This window comes from Amia ocellicauda, chromosome 4, assembly GCF_036373705.1.
Source record: "Amia ocellicauda isolate fAmiCal2 chromosome 4, fAmiCal2.hap1, whole genome shotgun sequence".
NCBI lineage: Eukaryota > Metazoa > Chordata > Actinopteri > Amiiformes > Amiidae > Amia > Amia ocellicauda.
In genome coordinates this window covers 17,235,719-17,261,545 of record NC_089853.1, presented here as the reverse complement: position 1 = coordinate 17,261,545, position 25,827 = coordinate 17,235,719, and the positions used below count along the sequence as shown (strand labels likewise).

Genomic DNA, 25,827 nt, shown 5'->3' with positions numbered 1-25,827 from the left:
GCCACGGCCTACCTGAGCATTGTTTCTGACCATGTCCATCCCTTTATGACCACCATGTACCCATCCTCTGATGGCTACTTCCAGCAGGATAATGCATCATGTCACAAAGGTCGAATCATTTCATATTGGTTTCTTGAACATGAACATGAGTTCACTGTACTAAACTGGCCCCCACAGTCACCAGATCTCAACCCAATAGAGCATCTTTGGGATGTGGTGGAACGGGAGCTTCGTGCCCTGGATGTGCATCCCACAAATCTCCATCAAATGCAAGATGCTATCCTATCAATATGGGCCAACATTTCTACAGAATGCTTTCAGCACCTTGTTGAATCAATGCCACGTAGAATTAAGGCAGTTCTGAAGGCGAAAGGGGGTCAAACACAGTATTAGTATGGTGTTCCTAATAATCCTTTAGGTGAGTGTATATATATATAGCAAGAGAGAGAGAGAAACATCCATCCATATATGCATATATATACACACAGTATGTTAGGACATATACAGAAACAGACGCATTATACACGCATAGAAACATTTTAATTTACACCCCATGTGTCTTATTCAAGGGTCAACATTGCAAATTAATCAAAGTAACTGAATTACATCATTTCTCCTGGCCAAAATATGTGCAGCTGTAATACATTCATAATACAAAAAGTAAATAAATACATTTTAACTTCCTATAGAAAATATTAAATTACTATAATGAAAGATCTATACAAACTGTGCCATGTTGATTTCTCCTAAAGACAAAAACAGGTGTAAACTCAGTGTGATGGTAATTTTTTAAATATGCCCTTACATGCCCAAGCCAAACAGCTGAAATATATTAAATATAAACCTGCAATTACACACACACAATAAGAAGGATGAGTTGATTTAATTGTTGGCTGTGTAAAAAGTGTTGGTAGGCACTGAACATTTTCTCCTGGAAAGTCACACTTTCCCATTGTTTGATGTTGTTCTTATCAATCATACAGAACAAAATCATACAGAAACATGCTCAGAGTAGTTTTTTTTTTTTTTCTCTGGCAGAACACATATCCTTTTCTAGGAATCAATTCCAGTATTTCTTACTCCAAGTGGTTTAATTTTTCACAAGGCTGATGCACTTCACTGAAGCCAAGCAACTTCCTGGCTCAATCTACTATATGCACTCTTCATGTTTGAGCCCAGGTCAGTTATTCTTCAAATTAAAACAAAAGCATTTTCCCCGTACCCAAGCATAAAGATTTCCCATTAAGGTACCGTCTCTCCTTACTCACATTCTAATCAAGGTAAAGTTTGAGCTAAGAAACTGGATAGGAAGAGACAAGTTTAGCTATATTTTCAATAAAATTCACATTCTACCGAGTCTCTTCCCTCTTGGCAATAAGGCTGATTAATTTAGTGTAATCTCAAGGCCTGCCAGTTAAACAGCTACCTGGAGTGACTTAGGTTCATTTGTGTGATTCATACACCTTGAAATGACCTAATCCACAGAACTGTGCAGTAGGAGGGAGGTGCTGGAACAGCAAAAAAAAAAAACCTGACAACTTGAGCAGTGCTTGGCAGGAGATGAGAAGAAAACAGCAGTTCAAGATTAAAACAATTAGGACGAGGGCACATTTCAGCCCGAAAACCAACACTGCACCAACGCAATCCACAGGAGAGAACACAGGCCGTGGGCTACTGGCAGCCTTTAAAAATCTGTATGTGAGTGAGTTCATCAGCTTGATATTTCAGTTATCAGAAATTATACACCAAACCCAGATGACATAGGCCTAAATGGCATTTTCAGTGTTGTACTGCAACAACTGTTATGAAAGCTTTACTACACTTTACCTGAGTTCTAACGTGGTATACAATATAAAATTTTGAATGTATTGCTTCTGCCTCTGTTTTTGCCTTTTAATGAAATCAAGTTCAGTGTTTTTTACCGTTTTGGTTTGTGTTCCTGCTTGCTGAAGGATAAATCGCTACACTGCAACCTTGAAAGGAATCCAGCGTCTAACAGCAACAGCCACCCTTGTAATTATTTTGCGTCATGTTTCATGATATTACCAGTTTAATTATCAAACAAAGAAACAGGAAATGCAGAAACAAGCCTGTAAACAGAAGTGCCTGCCAGTCACACTGGGTGGCCCCTGCTTCTCCTCCTTGAGAGTCAAACTTATGCTGACTAGTGATGTTCGAAAAAACCACAGATATCTGGCCAACATCAAATACTTCATATCTCCCAACCCTACCCATGCCATTCCAACAATTAGACTTCATCAACTGTAAAACAAAATTACAAAAAGTAAATATGTATTTGTTTGGGACTGTCTTCTGCTTAAAGAGACAGGGACTATTAGGAAAAAAAACAATATTCTAAGGGAAAATAACTCCAATTATATATATTTTTTTAATTCACACTATACTTCCAGTTTGTGCTAGATAAAAAGTATATCACCTTTTGCAAATCTCCTTAATAACTCCCAGTGCTTTAACACAGTGCTGCAAATAATGCAGGCCACAAATCCCTTGCATCCCATTTTGCCCAGCATGTAACCCCTTTGTCCTCGCCATTAAACTGTGAAAGACTGATGTTTACTTCTCAATTGTTTCTACCACTTTAACCAGAAAGCAACCCAGGAGCGTGTGTAAGCTACATGACTACCGTACGAGCGGTTTGAGGCAAGATTCGGTAACGTCTGCAATATTAAAGCCCAGAACAAAGTGAGTCATTTTAAACATCTGTGGGAACTGAGGGTTCTTTTTTGGAGATCCAAGACTGGCTCCAGTTCTCTTACACTTGAAAATGATGCCCCCATCCACCACAACAGCAGCAAAGAGCACTGCTTCAATACAGAAATTGGGAGATGACAACATCCCTCAGCTGCTGGAACAGATTCTAGCGAATGCCCTGGTCCCTCAGCTGGCTGGGCTGGTGCAATAACACATTTGCTTCGTGCTAATGTGTGACCCAGCTGTCCGGCTCAACTGCCCACGACACGTTAGGACATGATTCACGAGTCATTCCCCACTGCTTGTGCTCTTGAAATCGTATTTAAGGGAGGAGGGAGTAGACTCTTTATTCCCGGAACCATTCTAATGAATCGCCGTGCCAAGGAAAAAAGTGGTTTGTTGAGGGGAAAAAATAAAAAATAAAATATGACAAAAAGCATTGTTTTTATATTACTTCTGTGAAGCCAGCCTCAGACCAATCTCCACAGTTCCCAAACCCAGGAGCAGTTTCCATACAGATAGACCATGGGTTTTTAGACAGTGGCTGGCATTGACTCATCCTTGTTGAAGAGAAACAGGGAAGTCACTATGTGAGCCAGAGGGAGGAAGGGGGGGGCGGGGGTAACATTATAGTCAGGAAACCAAAATCAAGCAACTGACTAACTGTGCTTGGACTTGTTTACTTGCTTAAGTTGGGCATAGCATAATTCCTTTACCAATAATGAAAAGTAACATACTTGCCTGTTTATTTCTATAAATGTATGCTATAGAATAGCAAGCATAATGGCTTTTGATATCCAACATTGGGGAGTACATTTGAAAGTGTTTAAAGTTGCTTATATGATAGGATCAATTGGGAAAATGTAATACATATTACATATACAGTAAATGCAAAACCATTAAACTATAATTTTAGGAACTGCACTAGTTCCCCTTTAATAGCTATCGTTTGACCATTAGCAGACACTGCTTGTCCAGATTTTTTTTTTTAGATTGATCCAACACAAAGGAATTCCCTGGATAGGTTACCCCTGCGAGGTAGCCCAGTCCCGATTTCTAGTGCAGATGTCTGGGAAGCTTGAGGAAGCCACATCCCCCTGGAATCATTCCCCAACTGAACCTAGTCCTTAGAGAGCTGGAGATGAAAGCTTATCAGCTTCTTAACTGCCTGGTGCTGCTGCTCAGGGGGGCCACAGACACTGCTGAAGAGGATTTCCATACACACACTAGGTCTACCAGTGACATTGCTCATTGCCCAACAGTGAAACAGTCTTGTTTTTTCCCCCCCCCCAAGTACTTTATAGACAAGCTTTTGACATCTCTAGTTTTCTGAATCTTCTTGACCACATCTGAATTCCTTTTCCATCACCGCAGACCAACAAAGCCCATCACAAAACATTAAAAAACAGATGAGAGTGGAATGATCAAGCACAAATTCACCATCTTAAATCAAACCAACCTAAATTAGGATGTAGGAATAAGAAGGTAAACACACACACAAACACATTTTAGTGTGATACTCTTTGGGGCTCTGAAGCCATATGTTTCCAAGCCTGGGACTTTGAACCCAGTGACACCAGATGAACTTAAAGAGTACAAAGGGGTTTCAAGGCAACCAAAGACATTTGCTGCGATGATTATCTGCATTCACCTCAGATAGAGCATCAAATTTCAGTTGTGACGTAGATTTCCATGCATCAAATAGGCAGATCTTTCTAGTTCAACGCAGACCATAGTTCCCTGAATATCACAATGATACCATACTCAACTAGTATGATTTATTGATCTAGGCCTGTTTGGGAAACAATGAAAGCTGACTGTGAGCCAATTCAATTATTAAATAAATCAATCAATGAAATAGTATTTAGAAGAGATAGGGCTCTGTTATTGAATCCTTCCCTTCCTTATCAATAACCACTTCAACCAGTACAGGGTCATGGTGAGCCGGAGCCCACCCCAGGTTAAACAATTAAGAATTATTTTACCCTTGATGCATGCATTGCAGGGACTTAAGGATAAGAAGGTTTCAATAATGCATAGCTTAGAGAAAGAAATAGGCCCCTGTGTGAACGAAACTAAATTAAAAATAGATACACATATACATATATATATATACACACACACACACACATTTATTCCATTCATTAATTCCATTCATTCATTCAACACCACAAATACATATATCTATCTATATATATCACACAAAAAAAAAACGTTCAACTTAAACACATGCCAATGTCACAATGGTCCAAATAGCCTGTCTAGAGAAATTCAACCCATTCCTTCCTTCCTGAATTTATCAACGAAAAAATAATAATTCCACAGTGATAAGCAGGATTCAATCGTTGACTCGGCATATTTTCCCTCTGCAACGTTGGCGACATTACCTAAAGGCCAGGACGTTTTGAGGACATAACCATGAAGTGGACAGGGGTAAATGTTATATGCTGGCCATTCAACTTGTTGAAACCCAAGAGGCCAAAGTGAAATCTAAAAAGCCAGAAAAGAAAAATGTTGCCATCTAGTGGAAACTGATACAAGAACCTCAGCACCTCAGATTGCCTTTCTTATGAGTGGGTTGCCAAGGTGTTAATGTGCCTGAGGATGCCTGGGATAAGAGGAAAGGAAACTATTAAAGAAAGAAATAACATTAAGCCTCACCATTATCTCGTTTTATTGAGTTTTGTTCCCTTCTAATTGAGATTTTAATGGATTCAACTTGAGGCACAACACCTTGTTTCGATCTTAGAAACTCTGCCAAAAACAGGCCTGGTTAATGTCTTGAGTAGATGAAGACACACAAAAACAATACGGTGGACTCTTCAATCTTAGCACAAGTAGACTGAGGAAAGCCTTTACACAGATCCTGGCAAATAATTGTCATGATGCTTCCGAGGAGTCTGATGCTGCCTTCCTTCAGAGACAGGACAGATGCCAGCTCTACACGGTTTTCTAAGGGGAAGCCGCAGTTAAATAAAAGGTCTTGACTACTTGGCAAATGGCAAGCTCTTCGGGACCACAGTTCAGGACATATTTGACCCCTGAAGACAATGGGACCTAGGCTGTCTACATCAAAGAAGCCAGTCCTTTGCAATGAACGATTAGAAGATCAACACTAACTTCAGTCTGCCCACAGGGTACGGAAGGGAAAAAAGATGATGTTGGGGTTGATGGAACTAATCAGCATACACTGCCTAAGTGGCTGGGATATTTGTTCAGAAGCTGGTGGCATGTGTCTTCATCCCCATCCAACTAGTTGCCACACTCCTGAAATGTAGTGAATGAAATGCAATGGAGATTCCCTCTAAAGAATGCGATCAGATGAACCAAGAAGACCCTTTAGGAGCAGGAACTTGCTTTGAAAGCATCAGCCAGGCTAAGAGGTCATTGTTTGGGTTAGCTGCCTTCTCCACAGTGGACTAAATGTTGGAATTCCAACACCAGTCTAGGTCGTATGACCTCAAGACCTCAGCTTTGAAACTAGGGGGATGGAGAGGGGGGCATCTTTTGCAATAAAACCCTATAATATGTTTTGTAAAATAAGGTATATTAATAATAAAAATACTATTTTGGTTTAACAGACAGCAACTATTCAATTTCAAACTGCACAATATTATCTGTAACTTGAAAATGGATCCTCCTCAACGTTTTCCTCATGCCTTTAAAACAAATTACGGTCATTTTTATTTTATTTTTTCCTTTCACACTTTGGGACTCAAAAAAAGGGTCAATGCTAAGCACCAGGGGGAAAAGCGTAATAAAATCTGTAGGAAATTAAATAGGAAATTTGCCAGGGAAAACATAGCTCCATTCTTCCACCTCTATTACTGTGTTTTAGGAAAAACACAAAATTATACAAGTCTTGTGGCAGAGCTACCTACTCCCCACAGCATTAAGTTGTAAATCACACCAATTACATCCTACATGGTGCAAATTGGACAAATAGGAAAGGAAAATTGCAGAAGTAACCTGTTTACTTTAGGGACTCTTCAGACAGCTAAAATAAACTATACAGAGGCACATATTGTAACTTCTGAAATATATATATTTTTAGCTCTGTTCTATTCAGCTTTATTGTGCTCAGTTCCACTATTCATTTTAAATGAACATACACATGCATGTAAGGAAATACATTAGTAATATCTCTAATTTAAATTAAACCTGCATCTATAAAATAATAGGTGTATGTTGTGAAAAGAGACAGGGGAAAAGAAACAAGCTTAAAGTTTGAGGAGGCTGAGGGTAAAGTGTGAAATAACATACATAAGAGGATGAAATGGGATAGAATTAGAAATGGTTGTCCAAAATGCATCCATTAGATAAAGTTTCTCTTTAAAAAATAACAGCAGGCTACACTGTCCCTGGCTTGCCTGCTCAAAAAACAGTTAATGATTTCTGCTGCACTGACAATGGCTTTTATAAACTCCCCTGACCTCAATGCTGAAAACTGTTTTCCCCGAGATGTCCCCCACCCCCCCCCCCGCCCCACTACACACTTCCACATGCTATATCATATGTCAGTATTGAGCGCAGCCCTTGAAGAGCAGGGTATGTGTAGCCAGCCCCACCGCAGCTCTGCAATTTGTAAAAGCGCTGCAGTATTGCTGGAATATTAGCTGACAGGGGTACAGAGGGGAGCAGCCATTGTATCAAACCACAGAGCACTCTCTGCATGTGGTGTCAATTAGGAACAATCTTGTTTTCTCCACCATAAGAAAGAAGGGGAGGTGGGGGTTGTAGAGCTGCGTAGAGGGCGGAAATTCAATTTCATATCAGGTTTATTGAACCAGGGTTCCAACAAAACCAGTTTTTCCTGCTGCTAACTCACACTTAACTAAGCGTGACATCAAAAGAGAGGGGAAACAAAGGGAAAGAAACAAGGGGAATAAACAATAATTGTTACTGCTAATAACGCTTTCTTTATGAGTTTGTTGTGGGAGTTATAGATTCCATGTGCATCTCTGAGGTAGGGAGCAATCACAAACTTTGTGACGATACCGATGATCTCTTCGCAACTGGAGGAAAAAAATCGCAAGGAACTGAAAAATGTAAAAATGTCTGTGTGACTGAACTGAGGAGGCTATTAATGTTTATGGATGACCATGTTTGCAGTTTTAATTCTTTAAATATTTTAACACGTAAAAGTACTACAGACTTTGTCTTGAGAGAGGGAAAAAAAATATATATATATATCAGTTAACAAGCTATAGATGACGCAATTTTGTTTTCAACTGAAAATTACATTCCTTAACAAAAAAAACAAGACAGCCAACCAAATATGAGCATGATGGATTAATTATGTTCACAAGTTTCTTTCATAAAAATATGAAACAGTTAAGTAAGAGTGAACTCTGTTGGGCTTTCACTGTTGTGTGCAAGTGGAATGCATTCCACCCAATGTGAATAGGTGGGCTAAACACACATTGGCTGTTAAATGTTTTGATGTCCCACAATGTGAACCTCCTGCAGCTGCCCCAGAAAATAACCATACATCTCCAAACTTTGTACTATATTTCCTGTAATAAGTCTGGTATGTAATTAAATACGACCTATTGCCCTCGGTCTCCATTGAAAGCCAGACTTGGGTCTCAGTAGGGTAGCGAGAGTGTGTGGGAGAGATAAAAAATAAACAAATACTGCCAAGACCTGGGGAATAAACAACAAAAAGATAGGGCCTTCCATCAAAGAATACCTGCCCCTTGGGCTCTCTAAGGAACAAAAGCTACCAATCCTAAGAAAGCCAAAAGGAAAAGCCCTCCTCTCGACTGTTGATGCACTCAGTTTCTTTAATAAAAGGTTTAATAATGTTCCTTTGTGCAACATGAAAAAGCAGGAGGCATTGTTCATTGATATATTAGTGGATAACCCCCACATCACATGGTTATGCATTTGTCGGTGTGGGAAAACATAATTGACCACTTATTAATACATTAAAACAATGAGCAAAAATGTGTTTGTTTGGTTTGGTTTAGTTTTTTAAATGTTCAGAGGTTGAAAGGTAACTCAATGCAACCTCCTCTGTTCTGATACTTACCAGCTGGACATAAGCTACTTTGTAGTCAGGCCTCTTCACCCTCTGGTTTAGATGATTTCTTTTCTTGTTCGTACCTGCAAATGGATAAAAGATTTACTGACCTGAATGAGGCACAAATGTCCATCTAGGGTGCTAGCAACCCCACATATATGAAGAATTTACAATGTTAAACAGGAACTATAAATGATTTCAAACTGTGTGCCAAAAACAGTTGAAAGCAATACCTTAGGAAGTGTGTGCCAACTACAATAATAATAACATGCTTTAATATGTAATATTAACCGGTTTGTCAGGCCTTTATGATTTTATTTCATAACATTTCACCATTCAAGTTTACAGGCCCATCGGTCATAAATTGTCATTAATATGATCGTAATCCTTTGATGGTAGGGACAGCCCTATCCTATTGTCTTTCCTTTGTATTGTAGCACTGTGACACAGCACTGCAAAGCCATTGTGTCAGAGAGAGTAAATAACAACCGGTCAATGCCATTCTTCACATAGGACTATGGTTTTTGGTTTTGCACCCCCATCCCCCTCACACAAAATGACTCAAGTTTGGACCATTCCAGATTTTGCAATTACAGGAGAAAATATTTTGCTCTTGCAACCAAATCCCAAAGCACTATGTATTTCACCAGTGAATAACAAGTCATTTGGATTCACTTTTAGACATGCCTGGGCCACCTGCAAAAGACATTTAGCCCAGTGTGTTGCTGGGGCGAACTTAAGAAAATAAATGGATCAATTAATAAATATTTAACAGTTCGCAAAATATTACCTTTTCTTAGGGTGTTAGTGATGTTTACTTAATTCATGAGAGTGAAACTCTAAGCTGGCAACATTTATATTTCATATATATACACACACACTAATTTTTACATAAAGGCTTCAAGAATTTTAATATAGGCCACCCTGGCATAGGTACTTTATTTACCTATTTATTGTTCAGTTTGCTTTTTTGGCATTGTAAAATACTATGAGCTTCAGTCCTGTTGGGAAAGGAATGCAAAGTTAGCCTTTTAGCAGCTGTGGATAACGTAATCTCACAGAGGACTGCCTGGCAACACAGCCAGCATCTTGAAAAAAACACTCACGACCCACAGAGAATGATGTGGGCCTTTCACGAAGCTAAGCTCAAACTCTCCAATGGCCTCAAGCAAACAAAGTTATTCAGATATTTACAGACGGCAAAGTATTTCAGTGATATTCTTGCAAAAAATACAGCACTGAAGTTATAAATGTATGTAAATAATGTAAATAATAATAATAATAATAATAATAATAATAATAATAATAATAATAATACAGCTGTTTCGAAGCAAATCGCACACTTCACCCGCAAAAGTTCATATTGTTTATAGAGAGACAGCGGTGCCTTCTTCACAAACCAGTATATTTATCAAAAGTATCCATAAAGGAGAATGGCCATCCCCTTACATACATTTAGGAAATTAAATCTAGTGACTCAGACCTCTCTCGTTTCTGAATGTTTTAGGATAAAGAATAACAATCATAGCCACTTGCAATTAGACTGCGAACTTTCACACAACAAATAAAAGCTAGACAAGCAGGAGACACTGTATATTTTACCCTGAAGGTCTGAAGATGGGCACGATGTGCAACACGGGCTTAGAAGCCAGAACTGGTGTCTTTGTTTATAAGTTGCATTAACTTGAAGTTAGAAGACTAACGATCGGGTTACACATCCCAAACCGAGGTAGCCATGGAAACCTAGTCTGAAAAATACCCGCTCTGGTGAAGAATGGGGTTTCTTTGTGCTGTGATGATGTTTCCACATCAGCTTTGCTTTACCGTCCTTCTTTTCTTTACATTTCCAATTGTCTGGAACCTGTGACGCAACGCGCGCCTCCCCGACAGTCCAGTGAATCAGTTCATCCATGGTTTAGAGAGCTCGGAGTGAAAACGCTCCAGCCACGCTAATTGCTTTCTTTAAGTATAACTGCAAGTATGAATCAGACATCGCAGGTACCATTTAATAGATACCAAAAGACAGCCCCTAATAGCTCCTGCCCAGCTAAACACAGTCATTATGTCTGACTAAGAAGAGCCTCTCTGCCCCTCTCTCTCTCTCTCTTTCCTTACAGTGGAAGAAGATTTCAAGTTCTTTCCAGTGTCCTCCCTCCCAAAATAAAACGTTATCATCAGTGAGGGGAGGACAACATTTCCACAAATGCTCAGTAACAGTTAAGTTAAGTTAAGCATTTTTTGGCATACTTAAAGTTTGGAACTCGAAGCACTGCAGGGGCCATCAAGAGAAAGATGTGCGATACATTGACATGAACAAAGATCCTGGTCGTCCAATTGGGGAGTAAGTGCACCCCCCTTATTCTGGATCGTCCCCGGCTATAGGAGGGTTAAGTGTGGATTAGGCCTCTGCAATTAGGAAGAACATAACCTAGCAAGCACTCAACAAGCACCAAGGCAATTAAAAAAAACTACGGGAAGGAGTACAAATATCCCTATCATTCCAGCACTGTAAACAGGATCATCCAGACAGGGTTCTAAACTGCGACCAAAACACTCACATTTGCGACGCCAATTCTGTATTAATTGCAAGAGTGCCAGTGAAAAAACAGAGCTGGTCACGTTAGTTTTAGGATAACAGATTGCTTATGATGGGATAGCACTGCCTAGGACTGTGCTGGTAAACGGTATAAAATTATTTATCGTCAATATCTGCTTTTTGTTTTTTTAATATAAAGCTGTGCTTAATAACCTGCAGCTGTGATAGAAACTAAAACAATTTGTGGTGTGAGACATTGGAATAGGTGTCTGCCAAGTTGTTCACAGCTGTCAGCATCAACACGTTTCCATAACAACTTTCTCTGAACGAACCTGTCTGAAGAACCTGGTGTGGCTGCACTAGCTCTGGCGTTTTCAATCGCAGGGAGCAAAGCAGCTCAAACTGAGTGTCTTTTATTCGCAGGAACACAAGACGAGACACACGTCAGTCATTCTTTAGGACCATTAAGTGTTGGCTGTCTGTACAGTGGTTTACCAAGCAGCATTTTCTTCTAATAGTCTAATAAATTCTCCCTTGATTCGCTTATGTTGCTATTTTCTAAAACATCGAGTTACATTTACAGTTAAACTACGTGGGGCTATTTCTTATTCAACATATATACAACTCACATAGGTAAAGCTTTTTCTGTCAAATAAAATAATGGAGATTTAATTACGGTCATCCATGGGCAAGTGCTGTGAGAATAAAGTGTCATTCAAAGTGTCACTAGTCATAGCGTATTAAACAGGAAAAATACATCTGGGTATTTTTTCTCTATTATCTCTATGTAATTTTGTATCATTATATACTAATTTACTTTTATTTAGTATTTAGTATTGTTATGATAGGACCGGACACTTTTTGGGGCTCCAATGCTTTGATAATGTGATCAGACTATTACTAATAATAGTATTAGGCTCCAATTTAAGAACTGTTTCTAAAACAAAGAGCGAAATATTGCAACTCCGATGCAATCATTGTTAAAGCACGCTCCACACACAAAATAACTGAAAGCACATGTGTGTAGCACTTTATATATTTAAAATAAAAAATAAATAATACAAAAAAAATGTACACACGTGTATTTCAAATGCTCCTTTAAAATTGTGATTTTAAGTCAGCAACTTTATAACACACAAAAAAACTATTTGCAATGGAATAATTTGCACATCATTCTTTTAAATCTATTTTATTCTGTTTGAGTGTATTTGTTAATATTAATTTTATTTTGGATTTCTGTAGTTTTTGTTTGATTGTTTTTAGAAAGCATTTGTTTTACTGCCTCATCCAACTGATGCTGACAAACTATTGTTTAATATAATAAATGGATTACATGTATTTTATTTGACTAGAGTTCAGGAGAACAATCTTGTGAGCCCATTTTGGAAAGTAACACATGCCAGACTGACAGTATATCTATTCAAATAGAAGTTATAAAAAAAAAAAAAAAGATGGCTAGTCATTATCCTGTACGGTTCTGTACAGAAGACAGGTATATAACGGGACAAAGCCGGTTCAGTTCCTCATCGACGCGCAGTGGTAAAAAGTTGGTGCGACCAAATCACATGCTAGTGCCACCAACTGATGTGAGTAGCACCAGTGCCACTAGTGGAAAGTGTTAGTCTAAAACACTGATAGAAGAGCTTACAGGCATTTGTTTTACTTAATGATGCCAGCAGGAGGGAAGTAGAAAGAAACGACAACAAAAACATTTTTCAAACAACGTGGGTGGGTGATCTTTACTTGGAGCAAACACGTATCTGGAAATCCCCTCCATCCCAACCCTTCTTCTTCTGACTTTGATTAATTGATTCACCACAGCAAAACATTACCACCACAGAGAAAGGAGGCAGTGAGTCCTGAATACCTTTCTGAAGGAGGGGAGAAAAAAAAAAGCCAAACATCTTTTTAACCGCCACTAGAACCTGGAATTGGTGGGTGAGGGGTGAGGAAATTATACTCACAGTACTGTATTCTGGTTCTCACAGCTGCTACTGGGACACTGTAGATCTTTTCCAAATAGTTCTTCACATCACACTTGGTCATTCTGTGTAATGAAGAGCAAACAATCAAATTATCCAGCACGTATTAATTGCAACATAGAAGAGTATTTCTTTTACAGTATTAAAAATGCTGCTTTGTGTGTGTTTTCTACTATTTCAGCATTGCTTACATATGAGATCATAGTCCTGTACACAAATGTCAATACAATAGATGTACTAGCTTCTACATAATTCTAGGGCTGGGCGGTATACCGTAAAAACGATATAACGGTTATTCATTTACGGACCGGTTTGGACTTTTACTATACCTTCATATCTGTATTTTAAAGTTTTGAAAAATGTACTATTTACTGTGTCATTGAGTCACAGCATTCAGATACCAATAAACTGGATCGTGTTCGTGTATCCCACAACTTGATGCGCCGGCTGCTTGAGACTGCGCTGTCTGACATGAGACGCATCTGATCAAAAAACGCAGATAGTGTTCGTGTAACGCAAATTTCCACAGGTCTGCGCAGCTCCACCAATGGGACAGGTTGGATCCTGCAGAACTGCGCAAATCTGCGATACAAAAACGCAACCACCTTTTTTCACAAACCCTGCAGAAATCGATGTAATTGGATGATTTATTTTTATATTTTAGTTATTTAAAAAAAAAATGCCAATCATTTAAGTAACAGATTAATTATTGTGCGATCATAGATCATAGACTTACATTCATTTTTTTTAAATAATTGATGTAATTTAATAAAGCATTGACAAGTGTCGATCTAGAATTCTATATCTATGGTTTTGTGCTGTTCACAGGCTGCGTCCCAAATCGCACACTCGCTCCTACACCCTTCGAAAGTGTACACTTAGCGTGACGTTGTCCTGACGTCACAGTGTGCACTTGAGTGAGGAGGGTGTAGCGAAACTAAAAGCAATCAATGGGACAGCATTCAGCGCCTTTGCATTTGACCGAAAAAGTACCTACTTTTAATATTATAATTACATAAAGAGACAGATGACAAGACCAGACCGCGTAGGTACTTTTTCGGTCAAAATTTTGAAATACAATGTTCGTTAGTATCACCTCATAGTTTAATAGGATACTACTTCAGTAATTAATTAAATGATAGTTGCCGAAACATTTTTTAGCTGAACTTTCTATTCGTATATTTAAATCATGATTACATAATACTTTTATTTTATCTATCTACGTATTATTTCCTTGATACATAACTTAATTTCTACAACTGTCTAGATAACATTACATTTATATGCACCCGCCGCTGCTATATTTTCGCAGTTGACGTGTCTCCGCCTTTAACGCACAGTTCTGGGACTTCAGCGCTAAACACTTCCGCATAAGTGCGCTCTTTTGCTCACTCCGCCGAAGGGAGCATTGAAGGACAAACGGCTCGATTCGGCTCCTTCACTCGCAGCCACAACTTCACTGTGTAATGAAAGTTGACATTCGCCTCCGCTAACAAGGGGGCAGCAATAGTTTTCATTCAGCTGAACACGTCCCTCTTAATTTCTGCATAATCTTTTTCTCTCAGCCACAGCTCGCCTCCCGCAGCAGCTTCTGAGAGCTGCGCTGCGCTGCGCGATTCTGCGCAGAGTTCTGTGGGCGGGGCTTAGTGGCGTCACGCAGGAGCACTGCAGTAACGCGCATCTGCGCTTCTCAAACGCGACCCTTGTTCTGGAGTGAATGCGCCTCAGCCAAATATCGAAAATAAATTCCATGTGTATTGCGTGTCGACATGAACAAACAAACGTGATCAATGCACAGTGAATGAAGACGAGATGGAGGAGACGGCTGAAACTTCACAGCAAAGTGACCCTAGTGAATCTGTCCCGAATAAAGGTGCGTCCTCGATAGTGTGGACATGATTTGGTTTCAAGACAACTGACACAGAACAGGAAACGTAATTCAATGTCAGTTGTGTCCTATTATTTTTGCTTAATGAACAGTAAAAATGGACATTAAAAAATCCCGTCATACCGTCAAAAATGTGAAAAATACCGCGATATTTTACTTTGGCCATATCGCCCAGCCCTACATCATTCTACATACTTCTCAAGCTGACTTTCTTTGCTCTGTTACAACTGTTCCCATTTTTATTCAATGTATTCACTCATAAAGTATCCAAACAGTCGCTTTAATTGCACTTGCTTTTAAAATACACAGACTTCACAGTTGTTGTACTGAGTCCATTATCTAAATACCAGAGCATGTCTGTCGACTGCTACAAATTGTCCAGTGGTTAAGCACCTGTTTCCAACATAGTTCAGGTTAGAGCCCAATTTAATTTCCTCACCGATTCCCTGCGTGTCACCATAAGCAAGATACTTAATCTCCTCAAGTTCCTTCTCTGGATAAATCGGCAGCAGCACCTCCCGATGCATACTTCACTCCCTCGTCTCTGCAACTGGCTATGGATAAAGGCACTTAATCCTTATTATTAGCACTGTGCATGGGTATGCCTGTTTTAAAATATTTTGCATTTCAGGTACCAGTCAGGAACAACTGAATGTGCTTGATTCAGATGTGTTTAACACCATCTTTCATTAATACCAATAAGAAATTAAATCAATACATCCCCTATGGATTTATTTTCTTATTGTTTTTGATCACAGAACGATGACCATCACATGGTGACACACACCAGTTGTTAATGGCTTCAACCTGGAAAAATTAATACAGCTCCAAAAACACTGTAAAATGACCACTAACTGCACTCCCACTCACCCTGTGTTTACGCCAACTACAAATGTGTAAAACTTCTCCAACAATTATTATAATTTTTTTTAAATTTATGTTTGGATTAAAAGGGACCAAAACAACAGAAGCACAAACTAAGTGCAGCCTTTCAGCTGAGCAACCTTTTCCGAATCTAATCCATAATTACTTGAAGACCATTGCTTAATAATCAAGTAACGGAAACTTCTGAACGAGAGAGAAAGAGAGAGAAAAAAATCCTTCTGGACGCACTGCGAGAGGAAAAAATCATGGAATCATTTAATTCAGTAAACAGAATCCATCAAAACGGTCTAAGCGCATAAGCTTTGAGAGCACCGTCTCCTTGGAGACCGACAAACAAACGCAGCTCCCAAACTTTCCCCCGTCGGCAATCGAATCGTTTGTTGCCTGGGCTGAGATTGTGATGGAGCGCAGCAGCGGGCGTACCACTGGATGTCTGTGTTTTTGTTTAGACAGCAGTTCCTAGAAAGCAACACTTTTGCCTGATTTTCCTGATAGTGGGGAGGATGGGTTACAGAATGAAATCCTTTCCAAGTCATTCGAGTGGAAGCGCCTGACCATGATTAAAGACTGGAGCCCTTTTTAAGGGGAATGTTCAGTTTGGCCGTTTCAATTGCTTTTCACCACTGGTATGCAATGGGATTGACGTATTTCTGAGTTTTTTTTTCTGTAGTACCTGGCTTTCTGTAAAGGAAACTGAGAGGAACATGGGGAGGGGGGCAAACATCATGCTGGAATAAGTATCTAATAATCAAATATGCATGTGTGTGTGTTTATCATTAAATCAGAGAACGGAACAACTATAAGGACAGATGGCTATTCAGCATTGTTGATGAATGAATATGGATGGCCAGAAAACACAATAAACCCACTGAGACTGTATGGGCTACCCCAACAAAAAAAAAGGCTCCCTGCTACAGTGAAGAACAGTGCTTCAGGACCAGCTGATCACATCTACACAATGCGTAAAACAAACATCCCATATACAAAAAAATGACCCCGCTAGGACTTTCTAATCTTCAGCAACACTATAGTGATAGCTGTGACTTGTGTGGGTCTGCGGGGTCTGCAGACAACTGTCCGTTACGTGAAAACATTAGTCACAGAAAGTGGGTAGTCACTTAAAAAAATGAAAGGCTGCAATGTTTATGCAGTAAAGTTTCCTGAATGTTGACTCCATGTACAACAATTTAACACTTTCACTAAAGAAAACCTCTGGAGTGAATCAGATCCTTCCGGTCTGTTGTTTTCGTTTTTACAGTCCTATAACAGACAACCAGGGGGAGGGTGGGAGTATGAAAAAGTTTAAACATATTAGTCAGTGTAACAAAATGGTAAACTTTGCGGTTCCTTTATCTGAAAAAATAAACAAACTCCTTACGTTACAGAATCAAAAAGGAACATTTTAAGCAGCCAAAAGAGACATCCCAAGAGACTAATAACATTTTACAACTTCATTTTCACACCACAATTTTGCGGTGACACTGTAGGAAGTAGTGAGGCAAGATTCCTTAATAGCATGTGAATACATTTCTAAGCCTTACATTAGGGTATTTCTTAGTAGTTCAGGAGAAAGTATAATGCATGTATTACAAAACATGTAAGTTATTAGTTTGATAAATGCAAACAGCAATTCATCTCACATTAGTGTAGGCCTGGGGCTCCCAGTTTTCTGGCAGTAAAATTAAACTTACTGGAGCAGGGAGAGTATTCATAACCATGTAATAAGGTTGAAGGTTATTGTGCTACAAAACCCTGCCAACTTCTCACACCATTTCGCAAGGAATCTTTTTTTTTTTTTTTTTTGCGCAAAGCACTCTGCAACAAACCCACACCTGCGCTGGCAAACATCTCCATATACAATAAGCGGCTTTACAAGAGAGTTTTTCTGGCTTCAGGGAATGTGGGCAAAAAATTGAAGTGACAGGGGAAATTAATTATATAGGCCTACCGCTTCTAAGTAAACCTACTACAGACAAGAGCGTGTTTTTAAAGAGTGAGATTTACCTCCAAGTTAAAGCCACCTCATTGCACAAACTTCTTCTTGCTGCAGTATGTAGTCCATGGCTGTTTATTATTAATTTGTGTTGAATAAGAAAAATCTTGTGATCACATACGGAATATGGCATGATGATATGCCTATTACGTATGCATTCGTGACGAACTCAATCGCAAACCAACATCTTACTTTATGTATAATTTACTCTGTAATTATAGACAATGATTGCCACTCTTTGTATGCATAACTCCCTTTCCGAGGATTATTCTGAGGAAAACTAAATAAATATGTTTGATTATTTTAGGAAAGCTGTGGGATGGCAGGTTGGGGCCTGGACATTGATGACCTGCCAGTGAACAGGATTCTCAGTTGGCCTAGTACAACCTACATTTCAATTAAGTTGACTCAAAGGTTAGTCATGGTTTCCTTGTCTTGCCATGCACCAGTAACCCCCGCAGTTTATCTGCTCATGGGTGAGGCCACAGTGTAGCCAGTGACAGCTCCACTAGTGCCAACACTTCAAAAATGTTATCAGTGCCTGAAAACACCACAGGATAGATATATGTTGTCCTTATCTCTAATGTGCCAGTATGACTATCACAGCAGTAATGAAGGCGATTCGAAATTGGGAGGGGGGGGGGGGCGGGGGGTATAAACATTTGTTACAATTGTCTTTTCCAAGTAAAACAAATAAAAGATATAAATGAAATACTCTGGGATAACATTTGAACAGGGGTCTGTGTGATTTATTTTTGAAGTGAACCAATATGTTATAGATTATTCTGAAGGACAAGGGAAGTGGATCAATTCCGAAATCTGATCAACCTACTCTGGGTTAAAACCCCATATTGGATTCATAACTATTATTCAGTCCGTCCATCCCCCTAAAACCCTGTAGTATCTTTGTCAGCCAAAGGCCCCGAGTGGAATGCTGACTCCAGGGAGTACAGTATGTATGCTTTCCAGATTAAGGTCAAGAAAGCCACTTATACTCCTTTCTTCATGTGGTATGTGTGTCATGGCATTTGCTTTGTGACATATTCAAAACACCTGTCTAATTAAAGAGGTTATGGGGGGGAAAAAGGCGATACATATACAAAGTTTCGAGCCGCCTCCCACTCACTCTTAACCTAAAATCCTGCCAAAAATGCTGTTGATATTCCAAGAAACCCCATACTGCTCGGCTGCAGCTGTCATTAAATGTCTGTGTTTTTGTTTAAGTAAAGCCTCCTAGAAAGCACAAATTTAGTCCAATGATGGCAGGGTTAGTAAGAGAAAAAAGCCATCTTCAAAAGCCATTACTTTGGAGGATACCCACCCCATGTCTAACAAAGTGATTACAGTGGTAGCAAAAGATCAACATTTCAAGAGGTTTTGAAATCAACTCAAAGGTAATCCGTTATTTATAAACAGCAAGATGTCTTTCAGCCCAGTCTTTTCTTTTTCAATATACTTTAGTTGTTTACGTGTATATCACAGACTCAAAACTTAAGCTATGAAAATGTAAGCTCATTACAAATAGAGTAGGTCAGACACTTCACACAGTGATTAATGTATATATTGTGTCTGCGGCTGTATACAGTATATTAGCAAAAGACTACCGCCACCAATAATGGATGGCAGCAGAGATCATATAGTCAGGATCTGGCTATGTAATTGTGTAGGCCTGTTTCCCATGTTACTTTCAGTATTAAGGAAATGTAATGGTGGGTCCCTATACGTCTACCAACACACCATGACACAAGGCTGAAGTGAAATGGAATGGAGAATCTGGAAGATGCGCCAAGAGACACACACCTCTCACACAAACGATCTCCATTGCACTGTAGAAAGATTGGGCTTGTATTCCTCTGTTCACCTATCGCAAGGTGGAGGCTGAAAGTTTCCCTTCTAAGACTGCAGCAGTCATTTAAGCCATTCTAAACAGCTGCCTGTTGTTTTGTCTGTAGAACCAATACGTTGGGTACATTAAACTGAACACAGCTGGTCAGTCATTGCAAACATAGAGGGAGGCATTTTACAGTTGACACTTCAGTCCAGAATGCCGGCATGCCAGGTTTTCCAGGATGTTTGGAACGCATCAGTGTGAACTGGCAACAAATTCAAGCAGCTAAAATGGAGAGGAAGGAACTCCACGTGACATTGCTGGGTTTGGCTCATGCATATGGTTCAGTGCCACGGGAACTTCTTTGAGCAGCTTTTCATTTTTTCAGGGTACCATTGACCATGACAAATTTAGTTAAAGTCTACAATGGATACTTAAAATTGTGTTTTTCAACTGTTGAATGTACCACTACATGGCAATGCCTAGAAGTTGGAATAATGGCACGATGCCCCATTTCTCCACTGGCTTTTACAATGGCAATGGAAGTAATTTTTAGGAAATCACAATAGGTAATGGGAGGAACCACCACCAATTAGACCTTACATGGATGACATGACAACTATGATTACAATAGCAGCCTGCACTAATCAGTTTCTGGGAAAATCAACCAACATCAAATGGGCAAGAATGAAGTTCAAATCTGATACATCAAGAAGTATCTCCATATTGAAGTAAATTAGTGGATAAAAGGTTCTAGATTGATAAGGTAATACCAACAGTGACTGAAAAGTCAGTGAAGAATCTTGAAAGATGGTATGATGGGATATTTTTCAGTACTGTCAAGCAGAGGGGGACGATCGTGTATTGCCGAGCGGGGGATGCTTGTGGACAAGGTTTGACCATGGTAAACAAGAGCAAGGGGCAGAGCATGTGTGCTTGTGCTTTAAAGTTTCTTTTTGTTGTTTTTCTTTGGCCAGGCAGCACCTGTAAATCACTGTGGGAAACCCTGTATATGGCACAAGGCAACGCCAGCTGAAAGGGCGAAGATGGCAGACAACTAAGTGCACAAGCAGGAGGAAAGACTGAGGTGTGTAAAGGCAGTGTCCCAAGCCAGGCAGGGACAATGGATGTGATGGGACAAAAAGATCATTGTTGGGCTCCTCAAGCACAATCAGAAGAAAAATAAAGGTCAAGCACAGGTAAGTAGGGCTGAACCGAGTGTTGGACAGGTGGTTCTGGGATGCCAGACTCACTGTCGAGCCCTGTAGTCCTCTTGAGGTGTCGTGGGCTCGTCGACGTGGGCATTATGCTAATGTGCCAGGGAGACCCCACTATGTTTGATCCCTGGAGCCAGAATTGGCAGGTGAAGTATGTGCTGATGCACTGGGGAAGCAAAATAAGCTGATCCCCAGAGACAGCGTTACAGTTCAGCAATCAGCACCAGGCGTAAGTATACATCATCAGAGATAAGAAAACATAAGAGGTTGGAGAGGAAGTTGGAGTAATCACATTACCTTACTGTAAAGGTACGTATTAATTATCTTGGCGAGAGCGGAGTTCAAGTGTTAACATCTACTCTCATTTTATGGAAATCACACATTAAGAGAAACACAGACAACATAGCTCAAAGTCTAACATCTGCCACAGCTGTGTGCACCGCTTCTCCAGGGTGGTCAGGCATGGGAAACGTGGATGGGTTAAAGTGGTTAATGAGCAAGGTGTAACCATCTGTGGTCTATAGGGTTAATTTTCACCCTTTGAGGTGCCCAAAGAAGAATCATTCAGGAAAGTGAGCGGTTCAGAAAAGGATCAAATAAGCTGCACAAATGTGTCCCTAGTACATCCATTCCTCAAGAGTTCAAAGAGTTCTAGTATTTCTGACATTTTCAAATCCTTGGCACAAAGTCCAACAAGCACTATCGCCAGGTTGGTCACAGATACTCCAAAACCTGCTGATAACTGAAGAAAATCCAGATCTCAAGGGGCATGTAATAGGATTCACTGTCAAACATGCATCAACCTTTCTTAAGTTAAATTCTGAAAGGTTATGATAAAAAAAATACAGTCTTTCAAACCAGTAGGGCAACTCCTTGGCTACAGCCAGGCAAAGATTAAATAAGAAACTATGATAACCGATAGAAATAAAGGGAAAGGAAATGGTTTTTAAACGAATCAGTGAAAAGTTTTTATTTAATTTTTTATTGACAGATGGTAAGAGTAGAACATAGAGCTGTAATCGTTACTGCTCCCGTGGTTTAAAACTTTCATAAACTTATAACTAAAATGATACTGAGCTCAACTGTCTACTGTTTTGTTTTATGCCCTGGGGCATTATAGGAAACAAAGCTAACCTTGTATTCTTCCCATGTGAAAACTTCTATTAAAATGCTCATTAACAGCTGATGCATGTTTTGCATTAAATCTTCACATTACTTTAACAATCAAGGCTTTCTTTTTGTGATGAGTGAAAAGTCATCAATTTTGAAAAGCAACACCAAAGGGGAAACAGTGTGTGTGTGTGTGTGTGTGTGTGTGTGTGTGTGTGTGTGTGGGGGGGGGGGGGGGGGGATGGGAGGTGTAAACATTTTCTGAAGTTTCAGTTTTATCGATCAAACAAATACTACCACCATTGTCTCCAGCAAGAATGGCAGCAATTAGGAAAGAGGCAGGTTACATAATCAAAACACATGTTTGTGGAGTAAAGATGATAAATGTGTTGGAGGGAAAAAAAAAAAAAAAAAAAAAAAGCAACATTCAAAAAGGATTATGAACTCAAACCTAGCAATGACAGGCAGGAGAAGCAGGTGAAGACTGATGTGGCGTCACTGAAGGTTTGACTGCCGAGATTACATTAGGGAAATGTGTGGTTACTTGACAATCTTGAAGAGGAGGAAACCATTCTACGTCTGTATAAGCTGCATTTCTGAAGCTTTCGTACCCTTTAATGCATAGACAATATATACAAATATGTCAGGCCTGTTGAAATCCTAAATAAGATCTAACCCTAGCCCAAGGCAGACAGATTTCACCAGGTATGGGCTTGTTTTAAACTTAACACATTATGAATTTTAATTAATTTGCTTATGATAGTAATGTGGCCTAGGCAAGTTTAAAAGCAGACCACATTTTTGTCTAGCCTCTGGTCACACACCTGATACAGAGAAAGAGACTGAAAACAGAGAGAGAACATACAATACACAAGTGTACACATGCCTATGTGTATACCTAAATGGATCTAGACATATACACTTGCATACATGTACATTCAGCCCAATAGTTGATTTAATATCACAACTAGAAATTATACTGTCTCAATAACAGCGCTCTCCTGGTTCAGTATTTTCTCTGTGTTTGTATTCCACCTAGTGGTTAAAACATAGAATTCAGTTTTTCTAGGCAATGGGAACATTATGGGCATCTCTCCAACACAGGATTGACATTCTTTACAAAGACATTTCCACTTGCTTTAGGAGATTTGACTATTCTACAGTTGCTCTTTGTCATGGTTATTTATCATCAACAATGCTGTGGGAATTAATTAAGTAGACATTGTATAAACCATTAAGGGGACAGGTGAATCAAATAAAGCAAGCACAAAAAAAAAAAAAAGGTTTCACGGAATTGAAGTAACATAGTAAGGTAACATTTAATAAATCCATATGCAATATAACAAACCTGAAAAAAAGAAATAGTGGTATTAATTCTGAGGTTTTCCCCACCTCCTTTCCAGACAATATATATGATTTACTATTAAATCCATTCTGGCATCACATTTATATGTGTTTAATTACCCAGCTCTGAAAAAAACGTTTTTGAGTTCCCTTCAAATATTTGAATCAATTGTGATGTTAAATGTAAGCTTCCAGGAACTAAAGCATCAGCCATATAAATAAGTAAGAATATTGCATTCACACTGAGAGGTTTAACTATGAGCAGCATTTCATGAGGCTGGGATCCTGGAAGCACCGGTTAGGAGATTGTGCTTTTTCTCATCCTAGACCAGGAATGGGTAACCCCCCTCTTTGAGGACCACAGGGGCCTCTTGTATTCATTCCATGTCAGATCTTAATTAGTTAATTGAACTTAGTCTAATTACCTATCCAAGGAACCAGTGCCTAATTGAGAGGTACACTGAAATCCAGGTCTACCTCTGACCGTATGATGATGACCTGTTAGGATTTTAGCTATCATTTACAGACTTGTGTTTGCTTCTGAAAGCTTCGTTTGTAGTTTCTGGAAAGTAAAATATGGAAGTGGAAATGTTGGAGCAGTAACAAGCTGTCAAAGCCACAAAGGTCTCAAAGTATGCCGACAGTTCGTCACAATGGTTTAACAGTCTTTTTGATTTACTTTAGTACTATTATTGTTTTCAAGCAGTTGCTTTGGATCAGACACTTACTCCATGGAGACTCTGAACTGCGTGGTGTCAGGGGGCTGCTCTTTGCCCGGTCTCACCAGGGTCATGAAGAAATTAGTCCGAAAAATTCTCAGCTGGGGGTTCCCAATCTGGTAGAGGGGATAACTGCAAACACAGGAGAATTGCAATACAAGGCTTACAGATCAATCCACTTTTAAGAAAGAAGTAGGTCTTTTCTTCACAAAGTGCAGCCAGGTGATTAATAGGGGAAGTAGTAGTTTACAGCAACTGGTGAGCAATAGTGAAGTTTGGGCATCTTCTGGCATCTCCAGAGTAATGCAAACCCCAATCCAGACCAGATGTATTGTGTTACCAGATACCATGCAAATAAACAAACACACAATGCTAAGTCATTATATAGGAAATCAAACGCCTACTGCTTGATGTGTGGATAAAGCACAACATCTTATGTTAAGTATTCACAATATCAGGACAAAAAGACTCCTGTGTTTATTTATTTATTTATAATTTCATACATTTTTAGAACACACAATGGAATCATTGATTGATGGCAGTTGAGCATGTCGTGTTGGCTACAAAAACGAAAAGGTTCATAGTTACAATTCTGCTGAGAAACATTACATCTAAGTTGTATTCAACATGTTAAATAATAAACAAAGCAATGACACTGACTAAGTGACTGCTATTGCGAAGAAACAGCATGGTAAATGTTGTAAAGTTGTGGTAAATGCACAGTATTGTCACTGCTTTTCTCTCCTCCACGTTTCGCACAATGCAGCAGGACTGCGACACACTGTATACAAATGACCAATACTTACATGACTCTCCTCGCCATTATCACTCTATATGCAGGGAAGGTTAGGTAGAAAGCACCAGTGTATCTACTTCACATGGGGGAGCAACAGCGCGCTTCCGCTTCCTAAAGATCATCTGAAGGACAGGAAGGCACCTCGAGGAAAGAGGAACCTCGTGTAATTCCGTCCGAGGTATTTTAATGCAGCGCCCTCTGGTGCACAATAAAAGCAACTGTATATAACTGTATATATTTAATATAAATGTATTAGGACGCTGCGAAATGTATTCAATCGAAATCACACTCACACATTCACACATTTAATAAGACTAGAACCAAGCAATCTAAAAAATAAAAGAATAATGGTTAATAATTGCAAAGTATTGTTAATAATAATGTCACCGCCTAGTGGGTAAATAGGGGCGACACACTACAAGACCACGACACCTCCTTTGTTTTACGAGAGAGGAGCTCGTACTAGCCACTCTCTCTCCCCGGGCAGGCCCGACAGAGCCTCGTCATGCCACATATTTCCTCTTGGATATAAGTTGGGGCTCTGACTGGGCCAATCAAGGACATTTACAGAAAATTTGCTGAAAGGTGAACTTTGTCCCAGTTTCAGCTTTCTTGCAGAGGGCAGCAATTTTTTTGAATTTGGCTTGATTTTCCTTTCTATCCTGACCCAGTGCCTGATGATGAGAGACATCCCCATAACACGATGCTGCCACCAGCATGATTCACAGCATGAATTATGTTGTTTGGGTTTGTACCAAACATAATGCTTTGCATTTAGGCCACAAAGCTCCA

At 39.5% G+C, this 25,827-nt stretch overlaps 1 protein-coding gene across 1 annotated transcript in view; it reads right to left on the bottom strand.

Annotated features, from left to right (window-relative positions):
• Nucleotides 1-25,161, bottom strand: part of mrpl23 (mitochondrial ribosomal protein L23) — a 33,376-nt gene extending 8,215 nt beyond the window's left edge. Inside the window, exons 1-4 of the mRNA XM_066701138.1 lie at nt 25,046-25,161; nt 24,249-24,371; nt 13,238-13,320; nt 8,747-8,820 (exon numbers count right to left, since the gene is read on the bottom strand). Of these exons, the coding sequence (XP_066557235.1) occupies nt 8,747-8,820; nt 13,238-13,320; nt 24,249-24,371; nt 25,046-25,062 (297 nt within the window). The 5' untranslated portion in view covers nt 25,063-25,161. The remainder of the gene's footprint in view (nt 1-8,746; nt 8,821-13,237; nt 13,321-24,248; nt 24,372-25,045) is intronic.
• Between the last annotated feature and the right edge of the window lie 666 nt (nt 25,162-25,827).